General features: G+C 36.7%; 1 protein-coding gene across 3 annotated transcripts in view; it reads right to left on the bottom strand.

Moving 5' to 3' along the window:
- CAMKMT (calmodulin-lysine N-methyltransferase) overlaps window positions 1-22307 on the bottom strand; it is a 403961-nt gene that overhangs the window by 372388 nt on the left and 9266 nt on the right. For all 3 annotated transcript variants that reach the window (XM_042981308.1, XM_007097849.3, XM_007097852.3), the window contains exons 2-3: window positions 14188-14360; window positions 7381-7445 (exon numbers count right to left, since the gene is read on the bottom strand). In XM_042981308.1, the coding sequence (XP_042837242.1) occupies window positions 7381-7445; window positions 14188-14360 (238 nt within the window). The remainder of the gene's footprint in view (window positions 1-7380; window positions 7446-14187; window positions 14361-22307) is intronic.

Below are 22307 nucleotides of genomic sequence, written 5' to 3'. Positions count from 1 at the left end.
GTACTCCCCCCAACCTAATACGGGGAGAGGATGATTTGATCTCTGATTTATCATCTCCTAAGTCCATTGGGAGATGAAGACAATTAATGTGGAACATGCTGTGAGCTCCCTAGAGAAAAGTGCAATTTTAAAACAAAATATTTTATATTTTTTTCACTGGTAAAATGAATTGCTCCTTTTTTTCCCACAGTGCTGTACTTAGCAATTCAAGATTTTATCACAGCTTTCTGTCAAAAATAGTAATACTCAATTTGGAAGTTAAAGAATATCTACGCTTTTTCAAAATGAAAAGAACATTGTTTATTCCAGTTATAAAACTAATAAATATGTGTCATAAAAAAATCCATTAGTACTGGAAAGGATAAAGAAGAAAGTAGTAATCAACCATAACCCTAATGCCCCAACAAAACATGAGGGGCATTACGACATAGTTCTATGCATATACATACATACACACATAATTAATGGATATCTATGTATTTTACAGAAGATCATATTCCCTAAAGTGATTTTTTTAACCTAATATGATTTAAAAATCTTGAACAGCTACATAATATTTTATGTCCATGGATTATCCATAATCAGCCAGTCATCTAAAATTAAAGTTTTATGCTTTTTCCAGTTGTTCTTTGTGCTACAATGAACTCTCTTACATTCCAGGCTTGCATAATGGTTTCATCAGTTTTTAGAAAAGCAATTATTAGTCAAAATGATACGGATACTTAAAATTATAAAAGATATTGGCAGATCACCTCTAAAAGTAGAATCATTTACCCTCCAACCAATAGCAGTTGAAAAGGCCCATTTCCCTATAATTCACTGGTTATTGCCTATCTCCTCTCATCTTTGCCAATTTGATAAACAAAAATTTTATTTCACTGTTTTAATTGTTTCATTACTTCATTTCTGGTAAAGTAATTATTTGATGTGTTTATAGAGCATTGGTTTTGGGGGTGTTTTTGTTTTTGTTTTTGTGGGTATGTGTGAAATAACTTGTCCTAATCTTTGGCTATGTTCTCCCCTTTTCATATGGATCTGCAGTCTGTTTTTGCTATTGCTTTGTGGGAGCTCTTCACTCAATAAAGGAAATACATCTTTGTCTGCATATATGTCACAAATAATACCAGTTTGTCATTTGTCTTTCAACTTTTTTGATGCTTTTTGAATAAAGTTACTTTTAAAATCTTGATTTAGTCAATATATTCATCTTTAAATTCATGGGGTTTGGGTCACTATTCGAAGGCCCGTCCTTTTTTTTATTATTAAATTATTCATCTGAAATATCTCAAAGTGGAGCGCTAGGATTTTTAATTAAATATTTAATCCAGCTTAAATTTGTATCAGTACATAACATAAAGGAGAGATTCAGTTTTGATATTTTTTTCTAAATTTTTAAACAATGGTTCCCAACACCATTTATTGAAGAATCATCGTTTCCTTTCTTACTGACGCTCCATCTTCATCGTATGATAAATCGCATATATTTATATCTTTCTGAACTCTCTTTTCTAAAACACAGCTTTATATGTGTATTTCTGCACTGATACTCACTGTTTTAATTATGTAGCTTTGCACTGTGTTTTCACATAACAAAATAATGCAAAATATGAAAACAGGATGGCACACACCAAAAATATTTCCTAACTTGTGTTATTTTACAATATTAAAATATTGCAAAGGTTCAAGATTAACAAATGAGACAAATGATATGAATACTAACAATAAAAACGAACACACACATGTTAGGAACACACATACTTTACAGTTTACATAGTGCTTTCACATTACCTAACACTATGTCCACCACACTAGAAGCTATTGTTCCTTACCCAATCATAATAAGGAACTCAGATTTGTTAACTCACCTATGATCACATAGTTAGTAAATGGCAGAACTACAACCTGAACTTCATATTCCATGATCCTTCCATGAACCCACTAAGTTAAAAATAGAGCAATTACCTATAAAAGCTCAAAAAATTTTTAATGTTTATTTATGAGAGAGAGAGAGATAGAGGGCGAGCAGGGGAGAGGCAGAGAGAGAGAGGGAGACAGAATCCCAAGCAGGCTCTGTGCCATCAGCACAGAGCCCGATGTGGGGCTTGAACCCATGAACCATGAGTTTGCAACCTGAGCCAAAACCAAGAGTTGGATGCTTAACCCACTGAGCCACCCAGGCGCCCCCCAAATTTCTTATTTTTAAGCAAACTATCTTACCAAGTATACATTCTATACACACGCACATATATAAACACACACATATAACTACACATAGGTATTATACACCTGTACACATACATACACGTGCATGTGAATGCACACACATACCTTTATTTGAATGAAGAAAAAATTTTTAAATCCAAGCTGATATTCCTGAAGCTTTGATAATTCCACCAATATTACAGACCCTAACTATGTAACACAAAAGAATGAAAAAAAACTAAAAATTAGGACTATATTTCCTTAGAGATGGTTACCTTCTCTTGGTTTCCCAAATGCAGTTAAAATACAAAATATTTTCTTTTTTTTAATGTTTATTTATTTTTGAGAGAGACACAGCACAAGCAGGGGAGGGTCAGAGAAAGAGAGAGACAGAGCATGAGTGGAGGAGAGGCAGAGACTTAACCCACTGAGCCACCCAGGCACCCCAAATATTTTCATTTTCTAGTAAGAGTATTTCCTCAGGTAGTAATTATTACTAAACTGAAAGAGATCCGTTTTGGATACCTAATAAAACAGGTCCCACTATCAGACCACCAGGAAGGATCTAAAAGCAAGAGACTATAGCTGTGTATATTAAAAATCCAGATCAGCCCTGAGATTCACTGGGGGAAAAAATTACTATCGTCAAATGTGAGAGTATATAAGGCAGAGGGTCTACAAATTTCCCCGGGAGACTATGGTATACCAACCACCATGTCATGTAGCCCAGCCAGGAGAAAAAAAAAATTTTCAAAGAATGGTAGAAGGGGTCTTACCAATACATTCTCCCAATTTAAGCTGCAGTGTTAGCCAAAGATCCTGAGCCACACAAGGTTACTGTAGGGATATATTATTATTGATTTCCTATCCGTTAAAAGCTTATACATATTATATTGCATATATCATGCACAATAAATTGTATGAAAAGTATTATTACCTCATCTATTCAAGCTGCCAAATGAAGGATGATGTGCTAAAAAAGTAAAAAATGAAGCTATTATATCCCCAAGCACTGATGAGACTTTACAAATACCAAATAGTTATATTATGTAATATGACAACCAAATTTGAATCAATTAAGCCTTGGAGAGGATCACATTCTTAAAAAATTAGTTTTAGTAGAGGAAAGAGATGACTTTGGAGAAAGAGAAGTGGGTTTGGAAGAGACGGCATAGTGGGACTTCTTTGATTACAGGTCAGGGACTTGCTAGAAAGGAGACTCTGCCCACAGGGAAAACAGAAGCAAGTGATCTGCTCCAGTGCTTGGCAGGGTACTCTTGTTACCCAACGTATTCAAGCGACATGTTACATGAAACACAGAAGCAGCCAGTACCCCACCTGAGGTAAAGGATGCCAGCCTATACTTTTCCCTAGGTAGCATGATGGCATCTCTTTCCAGGCATGAGGAATCGATAGCAGACATAACCCCTCCACAGGGCAGCTTTGATACTTGAAAAGGAAATAGGTCCTCAAGTAGTAGACCCAAAGAATGAAATACACATACCTATCCCAAAATAGAGGAAAGCAGAAAGGGAGCTTGACTTTCAAAATAATGTGTTCTCCACAATAGCAAATATATTCTCTGGGGCAGTGAATCATTATGCCAAGATGACTGTGTGAGATTCATTTTTAATTTTTTCCTACAGCATTCAAAGGAATTCAAACTCTGAGAGGATATCACAAAAATATAAAACACTTCACAGGTCACACATTTAGAAACACGAAACACTTGTAACTAATAAAGGTAAATAGAATTTTTTTTCTAATCTTTCAGGAAATAAGGAACTACCCAGAAATTTCATTTGTTTTCCAAAATTAAAGACATTTCCATATCTTTTTTATTAGAGAACAAATTCAGGAACGAAGACTGATCCTGTCATCTTTGAAAATTTACAATAAAATCATTACTTGGTTTTAAAAATTAACTTAAAATGGAGATTAATGGTTCCATTAAGCCATGAATATATTTTGTATACACACACACACACACACACACACACACACACACACACACATACATTTTATACATATACACATATCAGGTTTTTATACCTTTAAAATATGTTAGTCATTTTTTCTATTATTTGGAAGTTCTGTTAACCTGGACTATTCCTGAAACAAATGAATAATTCCATCTATTGGTTCTCTCACAGTATTAGAAACTTTTTTCCTTATTTTAAATATCTTTCAGTGTACCATCAATGTATTTACTACCATGGCGGTCATTTAGGAATAGATATTCTTATATAGAACTTCTGATCTCTATCAAGATTAACAAGACCAAAAATATTCCTGTTTTTAAAGCTAGAAGTACAAAAATTAAACTGATATTGAAAACAAAAGACAAAAAAATTAACTCAAAAATAACTCAGGAAAATCTTTTTTTTTGTATTGATGGATTGCTGAATATATTAAATACATGAAAAATAAATCAAATGGAAATGCTTCAGCTTACATCTTCATATGTTTACATGATGAAAACTTAGGGTTATTATTCAAGTTACTTATTCAAATTATAGTGTGCTGTGAGACAGAATTATGATTGTGGCGCCCTCTGCTGGGTTTTCTAGTCACAGACTCAACCTAATATCCCTATCAGGTTAAAATCAAACATTTGAGGCATCAAGTGATAAACCACTTTTTCAGTCACTGACCATTTTAAGCCTTGGCAAAGATTGTATAAAAGATTATATAATCAACATCCATTTTACCATAACAGGATTTTACCAATTTATCATTAAGTAAAATATCAGTACAGATTTTTCTTTTAAAATAGGAAGATAATATAAAAATACACTAAACATGTTTTAATAGGTCTTATTTTTGTCACCACTTCCATCCCTTGGCAATATATTCACATTTTTAACACAACATTTGTGACAAGACTTTTTAATAAATTGCTATTTTGGTAATTTGATGTATTTTTTTCCTACCTTGTTAGTTCAATCAAAATAGTTTACTTTAAAACATGAGAACAACCCTTAATATTCTCTTCATTATTAGAAAAAGATGGAAAGATGTTCTAGAGGTACTCATCACAAGTAATAATTAATAAATTGCTTCCATTTCCTGAACGTCAACTATGAGGAATATGTGTTATACACTTTCTATGTATTATATCCGGTTCTAAGAGATAATATAAACTCATATAAATTGACATAATGTAAATTGCTCAAGATGAATTTCAGAGCCAAGATTCAAACGTAGGTGGGTCTCATTCAAAGACTCAAACCTTTCCACCAAACAATACAACATCAGTAAAAAAGTACCTTTTGCATGCAATTTCTCCATTTGTCAATGCAACAACTGGGGGTGGATGAAGGCGGTGTGGAGTAAGTTGATGAGAAAAAAATGTCAGAGGAGGACAGGACAGGCATTCGTGCATAAAATAATAACGTAGACCTTTATGAAAATATTTTTATTTTACATGATGCTGCCAGCTAGTGGCCCTATTTCATACTAGAAACAATACTTAAGTTTTACATTACTGAATCAAAAAATTCCACATTTAACATTTTAGGACCATGTTCCTAAATTATTTTTTTTTTAATTTTTTTTTTTAACGTTTATTTATTTTTGAGACAGAGAGAGACAGAGCATGAATGGGGGAGGGTCAGAGAGAGGGAGACACAGAATCTGAAACAGGCTCCAGGCTCTGAGCAGTCAGCCCAGAGCCTGATGCAGGGCTCGAACTCACATACCGTGAGATCGTGACCTGAGCCGAAGTCGGACGCTTAACCGACTGAGCCACCCAGGCGCCCCCATGTTCCTAAATTATATATGCATAAACCTGACTTAGTGATATTTTACATTAAAAGGAGAATGTCTCCTCAAACACCACTAGCATCCCTTGTCCTAACCCCCGATAAAATGGAGATATGCCTAAGTGGGAAAGAATTCAGCAAGTGCCAACATGTAGAAACTAAAAGGCAAACCTGTCACTATCTATGAAAAAGGAACCCATATTATTTAAATATTTTTGGATAATTTTAGGATACTTTTAGATTCCTTAGTGACAAAATACATAAATATTTGTCTATATCATGAAAAGCTTGCCATAGGTGAGCATAAAAACAAAATTATTGCCTGAGTATTGCTCAGGCATAATTCTATGCAGACGTAAAATTAGAGCGCATCTGATAAAGTAATACTGTTAGCAAAGTTCACTAGTTTAGTTCAGAGAAAAGTTACAGCAACAAAATTTCCTTTGAGAAAAAAGTATCTGAGTACAATGTTTACATTTGAAAAGGTCATATTACACAAATAATTCACTATCTGAAGAGAAATATCCTAGGCAACACACATGAAGGAGTACGCAGCTCTTCATCATATGTTGTTTAACATGGTGATAAAAATATATTATTGGCTGATTTCTTTCATCATATGACATGATAATTATTTTTTTTTAATTTTTTTAACGTTTATTTATTTTTGAGAGACAGAGAGAGACAGAGTGCAGGGGAGGAGCAGAGAGAGAGAGAGACGCAGAATCTGAAGCAGGCTCCAGGCTCTGCGCTGTAGGCACAGAGCCCGATGCAGGGCTTGAACTCACGAACCCTGAGATCATAACCTGAGCCAAAGTCGGACGCTTAACTGACTGAGCTACCCAGGCAGCCCAACATGATAATTATTTAGATAATTCTCTCAGTGAAGAACTTTATCCTGACAATCAGCTTAGATGAAAAGGCAACGTGTTCTATATTATAATACTGCATAAAACAGAAACCTTCTGGCATTATATTCACAGCAAGGAAGACAAATGGTTTTATTCTGTAATGAAAAAGCAAAGCAGGAAGTGGAAACGAAAGTACCCAAAATATAGCAAAGAAGAAAGAGACAGCCCATCTGTTGGATTAACTGAGAAGGTCAAAATGGAAACAAGAAAAAGAGACAGTCCAGTATTCCTTTTGACCTACATTCTGTTATACACACACATGCATGTACGCACACACACACACACACTCTCACACAACTGCAAAGTGTAAAGACACCCTTATCCTACTGAGTAGGTGCATCTTACATGATGCTGATTTTGCAGCAGGAAACAATAAAAGTTTGTATTACACACACACACATATGCACACACATCATTACAATAAACATTAGTGAGAAAAACACTAATTATAAATTCATTTTAAAACACTAAAAATATTTCCACAAAGGGAACATGCAACTTACAAACATTTCCTGTATTGTCAAAGCTGGTAAGAACATCTTCAACATTCAAAGATCCATTATTATGCCTAGGAAGGAATAAAACATTTTAGTCAATGATTCTGAAATATTAACATTTATTAATGTTTTTAAAAGCTGAGACACTGTATTGTGATGCTCCCACTCAACACTAATAAACCCTTCCCTGCTATATTTTCAAAATAGTTTCTGCCCACTAGAGGGAGAAGGAAAAGAAGTAACAGAATACATTCCTCAGGATATTTAATGTGATGATATTCTTGATGAGTAATCTACATTTTAAAGTATTAATAAATATTTTTTATCATTTTTGTTTTAGTTATATAAAGGTAAGGTAGATTATTAAAGACAACAAAACAAAACCATACCTTTAAGAATCTCAAGAGAGAAACAAACTGTCAACTCCACAACCACACTCAACAATATACAGATTTCCTCCATACCGGCCCAACAAACTCAGAACATCAGTCACAAAGAACTAACCCACCTTCAGATCTGCACGATCTACCTACAGAAAGTTGTAAATGTCAGGGGGCCAATAGTTTCATATCTTTTGCCCACTAACCTTAATTCCACTCCCTTTTAATTCTAATCTCTCTTCACTTGGCAGCCCCTGAAATATCTAATTTGATTGCTGATATTTCATTAATACTTACAAAAGATACTATTCTTCATATACAAACATATACAAATGGGCCTTATTGTCAACAGGTCACAGAGTTTGAGACACTTTTCCAGGGGTGATTAAACACAAAAAATTGTTGCTAATGCGTCCACAATCTTCCATATTCTCCCCTATATAAGGGGAGTTCATTTACAGCTGTAGTTCTCTAGGATGTTGTAACAGCTCATAAGCAGTTAATTACAGTTTACTTCATCAACACCACTTTGTCATTAAACTTATCATATCTGACATATATTGTTACCAACTGAACTGTGTCTCCAAATTTCACATGTTGAAGCCCTAACCCCTGGTACCTCAGCATAAAAGCGTATTTGGAGAAACGGCCTTATTTAAATAGGTGATTAAGTCAAAATGGGGTCATTAGGGTAGGCCTTCATCCAGTATGACTACTGTCCTTACGAGGAAAGGAGACTGGGAAAACGGAGCATGCGCACAGAGGACCAACCGTGTGAAGAGGCAACAAGAGGGCAGCTACTTGCAAGTCAAGGAGAGGGGCCTCAGAGGAAACCAAACCTGCAACACCTTCCTCTCAGACTTCTAGACCTAAAACTGTAAAAAACAAATTTGTTGTATAAGCCATCCAGTCTGTGGCATTGTTTTTGGGAGCCCTAGCAAACTAATACATTTAGTAAGAAAATACACGTAAACTGTACTAGCCTTTGCAGAAGAACTTCTTATTTCTGTCATACAGACCCAGTTCTTGGACAGAGTGACTGAGATTGGAAGAAGTTATGTGCAATCATCACGGCCAAATAAGCATTGGGCTCAGAAGTATCATAATCTAAGAAGACAAAGCTACCAAAGTGTTACCAATAACACAGTGATTCTGTACCTTCTCTGTATACGTGATTCTAGGTAGAGATGAGGTTATACGCCCTAACATGGAAAACTACAGTATACATGTAAGAAAAAGAAAGAAAGAGGACAAAGTATTTAATACCTAAAATGCAAGATGAGGCTCTAAAAGTGATCAGCAACATGGCACAGAACTCAAAAAAGTTTTTCTTAAATATAAAAGCAATCTACAGTTCCTTCAAGAAAAACAATGCTCATAATCCTATCATGCAGAGACAACCACTATTCATATTTTGGTATAGAATTTTATTCCATGCTCATACTTTCATTAAATAACTAAGAGCATATTTCTCCTGTTTTGAAATTTGTGTTTTAAGATATTATAAAACAGTTTCCTACATCACTAAGTATTATTCTCTTGCAACATGAATTTAATGGCTGCCAAGCAGTTCAGCGAATGATTGTTGGCACCATAATTTACTGAACCAACACTTTATTTGTTGTATGTTTAGTTTGTGCCCAGTGTTATGCTGTTATGCATATCGTTACAATGAGCATCCTTGCAGAAACATCACTGAGCCCATTTCTCATTTTCCTGAGGACAAATCCCTAAAAGTTTCTCAATTCAGGATGGATATATATTTGAAATTAAATATATATTTTGAAAAATGTTAAATATTTCTAAAAAAAAAACAGAAACTGGGATAATTGAAGTGAAATTCATGTTTAAAAATTAAAAAGCATTATTCAAAATAAAAGTGTGATTTGGCAAAATTATCACTGAAGCAGAACTTGTCTAGTCTTAAAAATGTTACCTATGGAAGCCAAAAAAAACAGAGTGTAGCCTATGACATTTTTAAATGGGGTAGGAAGTGCTTGGATGGCTTAGTCGGTTAAGTGTCTGACTTCAGCTCAGGTCACGATCTCGCGGTTTGTGGTTTGAGCCCCACGTTGGCTCTGTGCTGACAGCTCAGAGCCTGGAGCCTGCTTCGGACTCTGTGTGTGTCTCTCTCTGCCCTTTCCCACCCCCTCAAAAATAAACATTTAAAAAATAAAATAAAATAAAATAAAATGGGGTAAGAAGTAGGGAAAGTGTAAAACTAACTCTATCCCTCTAAATAACTTACAAAAATGAAAATCGCTTATCTATGAAGTCTAGACATCCTAAAAGAAGGCATCTCATGAAAGAATAATGTCAGCAATCACTGTTTTCAACAGCGTAAGAATTAGTGCTAACTATAGGAAAACTCTCATGAACGTAATGAGGTAAAGATTCAGTTCGATTATTTCAAGTTCCCTATCACTTGTCCCAACTTCATGGACAGCTTTTTCTTAACAGAGTCATCTACTTTATTAATGTGTCAACTGTATAACGTCTTGTCTAACCCTAATCTTTCAACAGTTTACCTAGGTCCTTCCTGGACAATGTAGTTAGATAAAAATACTTATAAGGAAGGGACCCCAAAACTTCAATCTTAGCATTACACTAGCAATTGATGTTACTGAAAAATGACATTTTTTTTTTGCCAACATATCAAGGTATAAAAAGTTCACTCTATCTTTCTCCTAAACTCCAAAGCTTTAACTTCTTTCCCAAACCCGTAACACCAATAGCCATTGTAAATGTTCTCATCACAAAAAAGAAATAGTAGCTATGTGACATGACAGTGGTATTAGCTAATGCTATGGTGATCATCATTTGACAATATATAAGTGTATCAAATCGACACATTGTACACCTTAAATTTACATACTGTTATATATCAATTATCTCTCAATAGAGCTGGGGGGAAAATTACCCATAGTCAGTCTCTTCTTTTTTTTTTTTTTTAATTTTTTTTTTTTAACGTTTATTTATTTTTGAGACAGAGAGAGACAAAGCATGAACGGGGGAGGGGCAGAAAGAGAGGGAGACACAGAATCGGAAGCAGGCTCCAGGCTCTGAGCCATCAGCCCAGAGCCGGACTCAGGGCTCGAACTCACAGACCGCGAGATCATGACCTGAGCTGAAGTCAGACGCTCAACTGACTGAGCCACCCAGGCGCCCCCATAGTCAGTCTCTTCTAAAAGCCAACCCATTTTTTCATCAAGCACTTTAAGCTAACCTATAATTGAGGATTTTTGAGTTTCTCCCAAGAATGGCCTATGGAGTAAGTAGACTAAGGAACAAGTCACTGGGGCAGATTATTATTTGAAAAGGAGGGAAACATGGGAGTTCGAGCCCCGCATCAGGCTCTGTGCTGACAGCTCAGAGCCTGAAGCCTGCTTCGAATTCTGTGTCTCCCTCTGTTTCTGCTCTTCCCCCGCTCATGTTCTGTCTCTCTCTCCTTCAAAAATAAATTAAAAAAAAAAAAACATTAAAAAAATAAAATAAAATAATTCATCACTTCTTGTAAATCATTCCATTGTGTTGATTTAACAAACTTTAAAAAATGTACATGAAAGCAATGGTACGTCATTCCAAAACTACCTTCTAAACCACTACTTTTAGCTACTGCAAGTAATTTGTTTTTAAACTCTAGAATGCTCACAATTCAAACAATACTGAAGACAATAAAGGTAGCTAAAGAAATGTAACGGAAGCAGGTTGAGAAAACAGCGGATACAAGATGTTAAAGGAACAAAAACGGGGATCCATCCATGTTGGGCAACTAACAGAAAACAAGAAGTGGTAAGAGAAATCAACATGAACAAAGTGGACAATGGAATGGAATAAACTATTCTTGGCAGAAATCCTCCCCTCCCTAAGCAACTGCAGTAATTTCAGCGATTTTCTATATGGTAACAGAATTATAGAGTAAGAAATAGAACGCTCAGAATAATCAATGAGGAAATTAGTTTATCTGGGCCTCAATCCCTTCAGCTGTAAAATGAATAAGTGGATACATGATTGCCTCACGAGAGGCAGCATGTGCAGAAGTTAAAAGTGCAGACTGTAGCTGTCATTACATAAAATGTTACCAATGGAGATAGCTAGATGAAGGGTATGTGAACTCCTTGTACTATTTTTGCAACTTCCTGAATGTCTGTAATTACTTCGAAATAAAAGTTTTTAAAAGTACAGGCTGTGGAACCAGACCACTGGGGTTTGAATACAGGCGCGATCACTGGCAGTGTGACCTCAATCAAGTCATTTAACCTCTCTGGGTTTCACTTTCCTCATCTGTAAAATGAGGATAATAACAGTACTTACCTCAAAAGGTGTTGCGTGGATTAAATAAGCTAATACATGTAAACCACTCACGACAGTGCTTGTGACATAGTAGTCACTCAGCAGTCAGCCATCATTAATGTGGTTGTGATCTTTTAAAAATTATTCTAAGATTGTGTTCAGCTCTAGAATATGTGCACGCTATTGTTACCTTTGTATTACTAATGTGGAGAGAAAAGAACTAGTGTGAAAAAAAGAGAAAAAAATCTTGGTAGCCATCGCAGCCAATGTTCTACCTCGGTCACCTGTCTTCTCTCCATAAATTAGGATTCAATGTCGAATTTACATAGACAGACTTGCATTTATTTATTTATTTTATTTTATTTTATTTTATTTTTATTATTATTATTTTTTAAATATTTATTTAGTCTTTTGAGACAGAGAGAGACAGAGCATGAATGAGGGAGGGTCAGAAAGAGAGGGAGACACAGAATCGGAAACAGGCTCCAGGCTCTGAGCTGTCAGCACAGAGCCCGATGCGGGGCTCGAACTCACGGACCGTGAGATCATGACCTGAGCCGAAGTCAGACGCTCAACCGACTGAGCCACCCAGGCACCCCTATTTTATTTATTTTAAAAATGGATATATCACAAGGAACCATGCCACTGGAAAGGAGTCTCAGTTTACATTGGAGCCTGGGTTCCTGCCACACCAAGGTCATCTCCAGCAGGTGGAGAACCATGCCCTATTTTGAAAACTCGCACGAACCGGAAGATTTCCCATTCTCTCTAGCTAACCCTTACCAGGACTTGGAAGATGTCAGGAAATCGTTCATGGTACATACTACACTTACTGCATCTGGTCTACCAGCAGATGGAGAAGTTAAGTTTTAGAACTTTATACCTGAAGACCCCTATGGGATCACTCCGTTCTTCCTTCTCTTTAATTTCCTTATAGATGCTATCTTCCAATTGTGTAATCATCTTCATTGCTACTTTGCAGAGTTACCGGAAGGATTACAAGAATTAGAATACGACAAAGCACCTAGCTTGGCACCTGGCACACGGTAAACATTTCATGCATTTTCCTTCCCTTCCGGAACAGGAACTAAACTAATTATCTCCATCTGAAGACGAGGCAGTTGAGGTATTCTAATTAGAATCTCATAATGAATATCCAGGCAAGCTCACAAATCCCTAGGTTTTTATCTTCTTTTTGGAGTTTGCAACAAAGCAGTATTGTGAAACCAGATCCTAATGGTTCTTCCCTGCCCACCCTCGTCAATTTTTATCCAGATCCCAAATTTTCAGCTATTATGATGTCTTTTAAAGCTTAGATATTTTAAACTAAAATGGTTCGAGAAACATATACTATAAATAGACACCCTTTGTGAAAACTTTTTTCTGAAAATTATTCCTCTCCTCACCTAAACCTTATTCAGTCACATTCCACTTAAAATGTTTTTTGCTCTTCTTACAGTTACTGTAAATGTGCTCCTCCCTCCCTTTCAAGATGTGAAATCTTGTCAAAAAAGGCAGATTTTATAAAATCAAACACCTACAGTAATATTGCAACACGCTAGACTGTAACTGTGAGAGAAAATTAATTCGGTAAAAATGGTATCTTGTTACTTCAGTGTGCAACTCTTCTGTCTCTTTTAAAACAATTTTTAAAGCCAGAACAGTCTGTGTGCTTCTCACAGTCTCCGTGTTTTCAGCTGGATTTTCTCCTCCTATTCTTAAGATTCCATTCTGAAAGCGACAAAATATGAATGGGAAAAATACCAAAGCTTGATTTTTCAGATAACTACTCCTTGAAGAGTAGTTTAGAAAATTCTGTTTCCACTTTCAGCTTCAAAAAGAACTTGGCTTTCTGTCATAATCAAATGCTATGAGAGAATGGTTAAATGAACCTTTTGATTTGCAAGCCACTTTATCCTCAAATGCCACTACATTCCTGAGACTTTTTTCCCTCAGTTCTGAGGATACAACAAAACCCAGTTAAAGCAGCAGGATTTCCTAATACAATGCTGCAAAACCGAAGTTCTGATCAAGATTACCTGCAAACTCAACAGAATGCATAATGAGATTCTTATTAGACTGCTTTTCTTCTACAAGAGAAAAATACTTTTAAAAATATCTTAACCAGAATGATGTTCACCTTAAAGAAATGCTGTACTCAGGATAGAAGACACTTGTATATTGGATCCATGCACCAACGTCCTCTTCAGTTGTCCTTTTTTGGGCTTCTGTTACTGAAAACAGATTAAATGATTCGAATCTTCTCACAGATACGTGTCGCAGACAGTCATCCAGGTGTTTTTGCTTCAGAACCTTTGAAATAAAACCAAATATTGTGATCATATTATATAAACACAAGTGTTCAAAGTTTAAGTGGGAAGGGGAGTTTCATTTCCAATAAAGGCAGATTAGATAATGGAGACCAAACTCTTACTGGAGACGACTAGAGAAGATGGGCAAAATATCTTAAAACATTATTTGATAGTATCAGAGAACAAAGAAGATAGTGAAGATTTACCAGTCTCAGAACTCAGAAAGGGAATAAATCTAGAGAGGTGAGCCTGGCTTTTGCAATCACTTTCCTTGAGGGGAACACAGGTCCAATTCCAAAAGAAAGAGTTAAGACGATAAGCAGCACCTTTTGCAGCCTGTAGAGTTAGGGGGTAAAAGTTGATTTTCAAAGCTACCTAGGCAGAGGCAGGTATGTTATTCCAAGCCTGTCTCATGTGTGTGTGTGTATGTGTGTCTGTTTTAAGATAAATCAAATGAGTAATTTTGTTGGGGACATTTAAATGTGGGTTTTTAACTATGGGAGAAACCAAATATAGCTGTAAGCTTAATGATGTTAAGCAAAAACCCTATAGCTCTGAATCTGAATAAAATATAATAGAAACAAATGATGTATTTATTAAAACATTTTTTAAAATGTATATGTTTCTTACATCAGACCTCTTAAAAGTTCTAAAACAGGGGCCCCTGGGTGGCTCAGTTGGTTAAGCATCTGACTCTTGATCTCAGCTCAGATCATGATTTCATGGTCCATAAGTTCGAGCCCCATGTTAGGCTCTGTGCTGACCGCATGGAGCCTGCTTGGGATTCTCTCTCCCTCTTTGCCCCTCTCCTGCATGCGTACTCTCTTTCTCATTCTCAAATTAATTAAAAACAAAAAAGTTCTAGAAACAGTGACCAAACTAGAAGCAATGAGCACATTTAATGCCCACATTGCTGTCTCTAAATACCATTTTCTACTAAAACAAAGTAAGTTCCCTTGGAGAAACAGCACAAATTGTACAAATGAACCTGGAATATCCTGCATATAAGAAAAAAAGAAAGCCATAAAAAATTAAGGGTTATATCAAAAAGGCTCCAGAGCCTATTTGAATAGGGTCCATTGGCTAAAGATGGAACAGTATGAGCATTAACAAAGGTAATAAATGTAATAGAATCAAAACATACAAGCTCATTGGGGTATTTTCTTAAAAAAAAATGATCACTAAAGGATGCTAGAGAATGAACTTATTTTGAAAACTAGTAAATAAAGAGAAAGAATCAAGTATCTGTCTGTCTTTCCTATATGAACTGTAACTGAGAATATTCAAGTAGAAGGGGAAATTTCTCCTTATAGCAGTATCCCAGGGAATAAATGAAGAAGGAGTGATGCAATTAGAATATCACCATTTTTCAACCTCTCCATGAATTCATGAACCTAGAAAATCATCATCAAGAAGAAAAATAACCAGACATGACTATGATTACTGATGAAAGCACACTCTACCATCATTTGACCAACCAAACCAAACCAAACAAAAAACGTTAAATCTGAATCTGATCAAGCCTCTAGACCTACGAAATAGGAACTTACAGGAACTAGGAATACAGGAACACATTAAACATCATCATCAAGTACAATGAGCAAAGTTCAAATTATGGAGAACTCCTAAGAGACAAGAAACTCAGTTTCTTCAATAAATAAATGGCAAGAGTTGAAAGACATATCTGCAGAAGAAACATTTAGATTAAAAATACTTATAAAATGGGGCACCCAGGTGGCTCAGTCAGAAGAATGTGCAACTCTTGATCGCCGGGTCATGAGTTCAAGCCTGACGCTGGGTGTAGAGATTACTTAAATAAAAATTTTATGGGGCACCTGGGTGGCTCCATCAGTTAAGTATCTGACTTCAACTCAGGTCATGATCTCACAGCTCGTGAGTTCAGGCCCCGCATCGGGCTCTGTGCTGACAACTCAGAGCCCGGAGGCTGCTTCAGATTCTGGGTCTCTGGCTCCCTCTGCCCCTTCCCCGCTCATGCTCACTCACTGTCTCTCTCTCTCAAAAATAAATAAAGATTAAAAAACAAAAATTTAAAAAATTTTTAAAATAAAAACTTTATAAGAAAAAAAGACTTGTAAAACTTATCAAATAATAAAAAAGTTTAGATCTTATTTGAATCATGCTTCAAAATAATCAAATTGTAAACAAAATCTAGAGACAATGGGGAAAATCTGGAAACTGACCAGCTATTTATTTCATGACATCAAGAAATTATTCTGGGTGTGGTATGGTATTTTAGTTATTTTAAAAATTTTTCTTAATGTTTATTTTGAGAGAGAGAGAGAGAGAGAGAGACAGAGTGCTACCAGGAGAGGGGCAGAGGGAGACACAGAATCCAAAGCAGGCTCCAGGCTCCAAGCTGTCAGTACAGAGCCCGAGGAGGGGCTCGAACTCACGAATCATGAGATCATGACCTAAACGTCGGATGCATCACCTAAAAGTCGGATGCCTAACCAACTAAGCCACCTAGGCACCCCATGTTTTAGTTATTTTTTTAATGTCATCTTGTATAGGTACATACTGAAATATCTATAGAAAAAAATGATATATCTGAGATTCATTTCAGAAATTTTTTTTAAAAGTTTTTTGACGTTTATTTTTGAGAGAGAGAGAGAGACAGACAAGAGTGCGAGTGGGGCAGGGACAGAGAGAGGGAGACACAGAATCCAAACAGGCTCCAGGATCTGTGAGTTGTCAGCACAGAGCCAGACACAGGGCTTGAACCCACGACGCAGGGCTTGAACCCACAAACGGTGAGATCATGACCTGAGCCAAAGTCGGGCACTCAATCAACTGAGCCACCCAGGTACCCCAAGATTCATTTCAAAATAATCTGAGGTTGGGGTATAAAGAAAAGAGATATAAAATACGGTTGGTCAGGAGTTAAAAATTGTTGAAGTTGGGGCACCTGGGTAGCTCAGACAGTTGAGCGTCGGACTCTTGATTTTGGTTCAGGTCATGATTTCAGTTTGTGAGATTGAGCCCCACATGGGTTCTGTGCTGACAGTGCAGAGCTTGCTTAGGATTCTCTTTTTCTCTGCCCCTCCCCTGTTCATGTGCTCTGTTTCTCTCTCTCTCTCAAAATAAATAAATAAACTTTTCAAAAAATTGTTGAAGTTTATGGATATCTGAGTGAGGATTATCCTGTTATCTCCAGTTTTGTATATGTTTGAAATTTCCCATAATAGAAAGCTTTTTTAAAGATATAAAACATCCAGGGGTGCCTGGGAGGCTCAGTCGGTTGAGCATCCGACTTCAGCTCAAGTCATGATCTCACAGGTGGTGGCCTCAAGCCCCTCATTGGGCTCTGTGCTGACAGCTCCAAGCCTGGAGCCTGCTTCAGATTCTGTGTCTCCCTCTCTCTCTGTCCCTCCCCCTGCTCATGCACACACTGTCTCTCTCTCCCTCAAAAAATAAACATTAAAAAAAGATATAAAACATCCTAATAGTCATAAACAAGTGGAAAATAACTAAAAAGATACCTAAAACATCAAATATATTTGGAAAGAAAGCAATATAAATTGCTTTCTAAATAAAATTGAAAAACTGGTTTCTAAATATCTTATGAACCAAAAAAAAGAAAAAGAAAAAGAAAACTCAATGGAAATTCGAAAGTATTTTGAACAGACTAATACATTTCAAACCACATGAAATGCGGATAAATTCACGCTAAGAGGAAAATTTGTGGAAAAGCTAAAAATCAGTAAGCTAAATATCCACTGCAAAAATTACAAAAAGAAGCAAGTTAAGTTCCCTAGTCAAAAGTAATAAAGTAGAAGACAAAAATATAGATAGAAAGATTAAAACACCAAATGCCAGTTCTTTGAAGAGATTAATAAAACTGACAAATCCTTGATGACACTAATAAGAAAAAAGAGAGAAAATATAAATATCAATGTGACATAGAGAGATCACTATAGATCCAGCAGGCATTAAAAAAAACTAAAAATTTAGATGAATAGACAAAGTCCTAGAAGAATACAACTACTAAAACTGACACAAGAAGAAGTAAAAAGTCTGAACGGTCCTAAACTATTTTTTAAAATGTGATGCATAAATAAAAGTCCTACCAAAGAAAACTCCAGGCCCAGATTGCTCACCAGCAAATCTGGTCTAAGACAACCCAATGTCTAAGTAAGAATCAATGCTTATCTGAAATATGGCCTTTTGTAGAAACGTGGATGGAACTGGAGAGCGTTATGCTAAGTGAAATAAGCTATACAGAGAAAGATACAATATGTTTTCACTCTTATGTGGATCCTGAGAAACTTAACAGAAGACCATGGGGAAGGGGAAGGGAAAAAAATAAAAGTTAGAGAGGGAGGGAGCCAAACCATAGAAGACTCTTAAAAACTTGGGGCGCCTGGGTGGCTCAGTCGGTTAAGCGGCCGACTTCGGCTCAGGTCATGATCTCGCGGTCCGTGAGTTCGAGCCCCACATCAGACTCTGTGCTGACAGCTCAGAGCCTGGAGCCTGCTTCAGATTCTGTGTCTCCCTCTCTCTGACCCTCCCCCGTTCATGCTCTGTCTCTCTCTGTCTCAAAAATAAATAAACGTTAAAAAAAATTAAAAAAAAAAACTGAGAACAAACTGAGGGTTGATGGGGGGTGGGAGGGAGGGGAAAGTGGGTGATAAGCATTGAGGAGGGCACCTGTTGGGATGAGCACTGGGTGTTGTATGGAAACCAATTTGACAATAAATTTCATATTTAAAAAAAAAAAAGAATCAATGCTTATCTTACCACACTCTTCACTAAATCTTCAAGTAACCCTATGGGGTAGATACTTGTTATATGAGACAGGAAACAAGGGGATGTTAATTTGCTCAAAGTCAGAAAGCTAGGAAAAAGCAAATCCAGACCGACTACAGAGCCTAAACTCTTAACATTTCTGCTTGTGGAGAATATGGTAGACATCAATCATCCATTCCAACTTCCTTCTGAGATACCTACCGATATTATAAAGCTAGAAAGCTAGAAGCCACGTTTCCCAGAGTCCCTACCAACCAAAGTTTCAGATGTGATTTTGTTAGCTAATCAGATGCACTAACGTGTGCTCTGAAAGAGGAATAGACGTGGTAATTACATTTCTGTGATTTTCACTGGTAGAACAGTTGTAAAGACTTTTGGCTCTTCTGTAGCATCTTCAGCAGAGGTCCAGTATTCCCTCCCTAATTTAACGGGAAGTGAGAGGAGGCACAAGGGGCATCACCTCTGCTGGGAGAGATCTAGTAGGCAAAATGTGCCTCCAGAGTCTGTAGTTCTGGCAGCAGCTTCCTCATCACCAGAGACAATAGATAAAATAGTGTAATGCTGGAGACAGATCAGATTCTTCATTTTGGTAGAGGTGACATTTCTGTTGGCAGGTCAGCTTTGCATTGTTCTGGGACTTTGTGTTGTTCTGGGGCTCATTCTTGGCCTGCTCCTCTGGTACGTCCAAAGAGTAAGTACTTAATCCACTATATTAAATCACTTCCTGCTAAAGACAGCTAGAGTTGTTTCTCTTACCTAAAGAGGAACTCTGACTCTAAGGATGCCATAATTCTTATATGCAAAAGAGCAAACCAAGGTCAGCACCAAGCCAGAGAACACATCAGTATGAACATATCTTTACTTTTTTTTTTAATTTTAATTAATTTATTTTTTTAAGTAGGCTTCACGCCCAGCGCCGAGCCCAATGCAGGGCTTGAACTCACAACCCTGAGATCAAGACCCTGAGATCAAGACCTGAGCTGAGATCAAGAGTCAGACGCTTAACCAACTGAGCCACCCAGGTGCAGTTTTATCTTTTATCAAGATAAAATCTTGAGGGAAATCTGTTTAAAATTTATACACTATGTATAAGATTTAGAAGGTTGGGTTTTTTAATGGAGGATCAGAAAATGTTGTCTCTCTTTGATTTGGTTGAAGGTTTCTTTTTTTTTTTAAAGAATGAATTATTTAAAAGTCTTTACCAAAAACAGGGCCTTATTACTATGTCAACCATGGTTATCAGGAAGAAAAACCACCCAACAGAGCTAACTCTTAAGACAAAAACAAAGTAATTAAACTTTTAAAAATGTAAAATGTAGATATAAATTGTCGTAGATTTTGTCCATCTAATGTCCAAAAAGCAAACACCTTTTTTTTTTAATGTTTATTTATTTTTGAGACAGAGAGAGACAGAGCATGAACGGGGGAGGGTCAGAGAGAGAGGGAGACACAGAATCTGAAGCAGGCTCCAGGCTCTGAGCTGTCAGCACAGAGCCCGACGCGGGGCTCGAACTCACGGACCGTGAGATCATGACCTGAGCCGAAGTCGGACGCTTAACTGACTGAGCCACCCAGGCACCCCTCAAACACCTTTTTATATTAATTATGTTGTCAAGATTACAGCACCACATGTCTGATGTCAAGATTACAGCACCAGAAAGCACTAAGGCAAAAAATCAAGTTGCCACAGGTATAATATTAGAAGGGGCTTTTACAGTTTAAATAAATCCCATGATCTACAATATGAACAAGCTGATACCCAATGGAAGTAACAGGCAATACATTTAGGGTAAAAACAACACTTCTTTATATAATCTATATTCAGCAAAGGTAATTACAATGGGAAATCAAGTCCAATTACTTTTGACATTTCTTTTTAGTTTGAAGATTCAGTTACTTAAAAACAATTTTTTTAATGTTTATTTTGAGAGAGAGGGAGAGACAAAGAGACAAGCACAAGCAAGGAAAGAGCAGAGAGAGAGGAGGCAGAATCCAAACCAGGCTCCGGGCTGTAAGCTGTCAGCACAGAGCCAGACGCGGGGCTCAAACCCACAAACCATGAGATCATGACCTGAGCCAAAGTCAGACACTCAACCCACTGAGCCACCCAGGCGTCCCTGAAGATTCAGTTATTTTAATGCCACCAATAATGCTTGCAGCTTTGTGAGCTGACAGGATACTTGAATCTCCCATCGAGGTATAATCTTATCAACTACCATTTTTAGAATATTACCTTCAAAGCTCCTAGGTACCTAATTAAATAAAATCCAGATTGCATTATCTGGGGTGAAGGAAAATGCTCAAAGTCAAGACATTGTCTAATTCCTCTAAATCAATGAGTTCTTTAATCAAGGATACATGTTATACCAAATAAGTTCATGTCAAAATATCAAGTATCTGAAGGGGTAAAAAAATGCATGGACTGCTGGACCCATCAGGTAAAAAATGTATGCAACTAAACACAATGAAAGTCTAAAACCCATTTAATTTACCTGAAGTATTTGTTTACTCCAGAACTAAAATACACTGAACATAACTATGTAGGAACCCTACTAACCAATACTCTAAAAGTAATGTCACTCAGAAAATGAGCAAGGGTTTTGCAGTAGGAGAGCCTCTCCCTCAAGAGTTGAGTGCAAGCACATTTATTATCCTTTGAGCTCAGTCTTCTCCCCTGTAAGACAGGAATAGTAATGCTTACTTTGCAGCTTCTAATACAATGCCTGATATACGGTAACTGTAGACTGACTACAAGACTCGTGTGAAAATTAATTAAAATAATATACGCTACCTGGAAAACGTCTGGCTTAGAACAGGTACTCAGTACATAGTTAACTAACTTCTGGTTAAACAAAGCAGACCGAACACACACACAGTTATATCCTATCCCTTTCAAAACTCCCCAGAATACCAGTTAAAGAGTAAAAATAGCAAAAATACAAAAGGACAAAGAGACCTGGAGGAGACATGATGAATGGTAACTTATTCGACAGGCTGCCAAAATCTAAGTGCTGACAAAGGGAAAGCCAAGAAACAGCAAAGTTCTACCACACACTCAGGAAAGACTCGGTCACTGGGGGCACTAATGGCAATGAGGATAGAGAAGTAAGACTAAACACAGAAACAGTGGTTGAAAATATTTTTAAGAAGTACTAGATCCCCTGATTCCATCAGCAATGCC

The sequence above is a fragment of the Panthera tigris genome, chromosome A3 (assembly GCF_018350195.1).
Source record: "Panthera tigris isolate Pti1 chromosome A3, P.tigris_Pti1_mat1.1, whole genome shotgun sequence".
Classification (NCBI taxonomy): domain Eukaryota; kingdom Metazoa; phylum Chordata; class Mammalia; order Carnivora; family Felidae; genus Panthera; species Panthera tigris.
The sequence above is the reverse complement of the archived record's forward strand: the minus strand, read 5'-3'. Positions and strand labels throughout refer to the sequence as shown.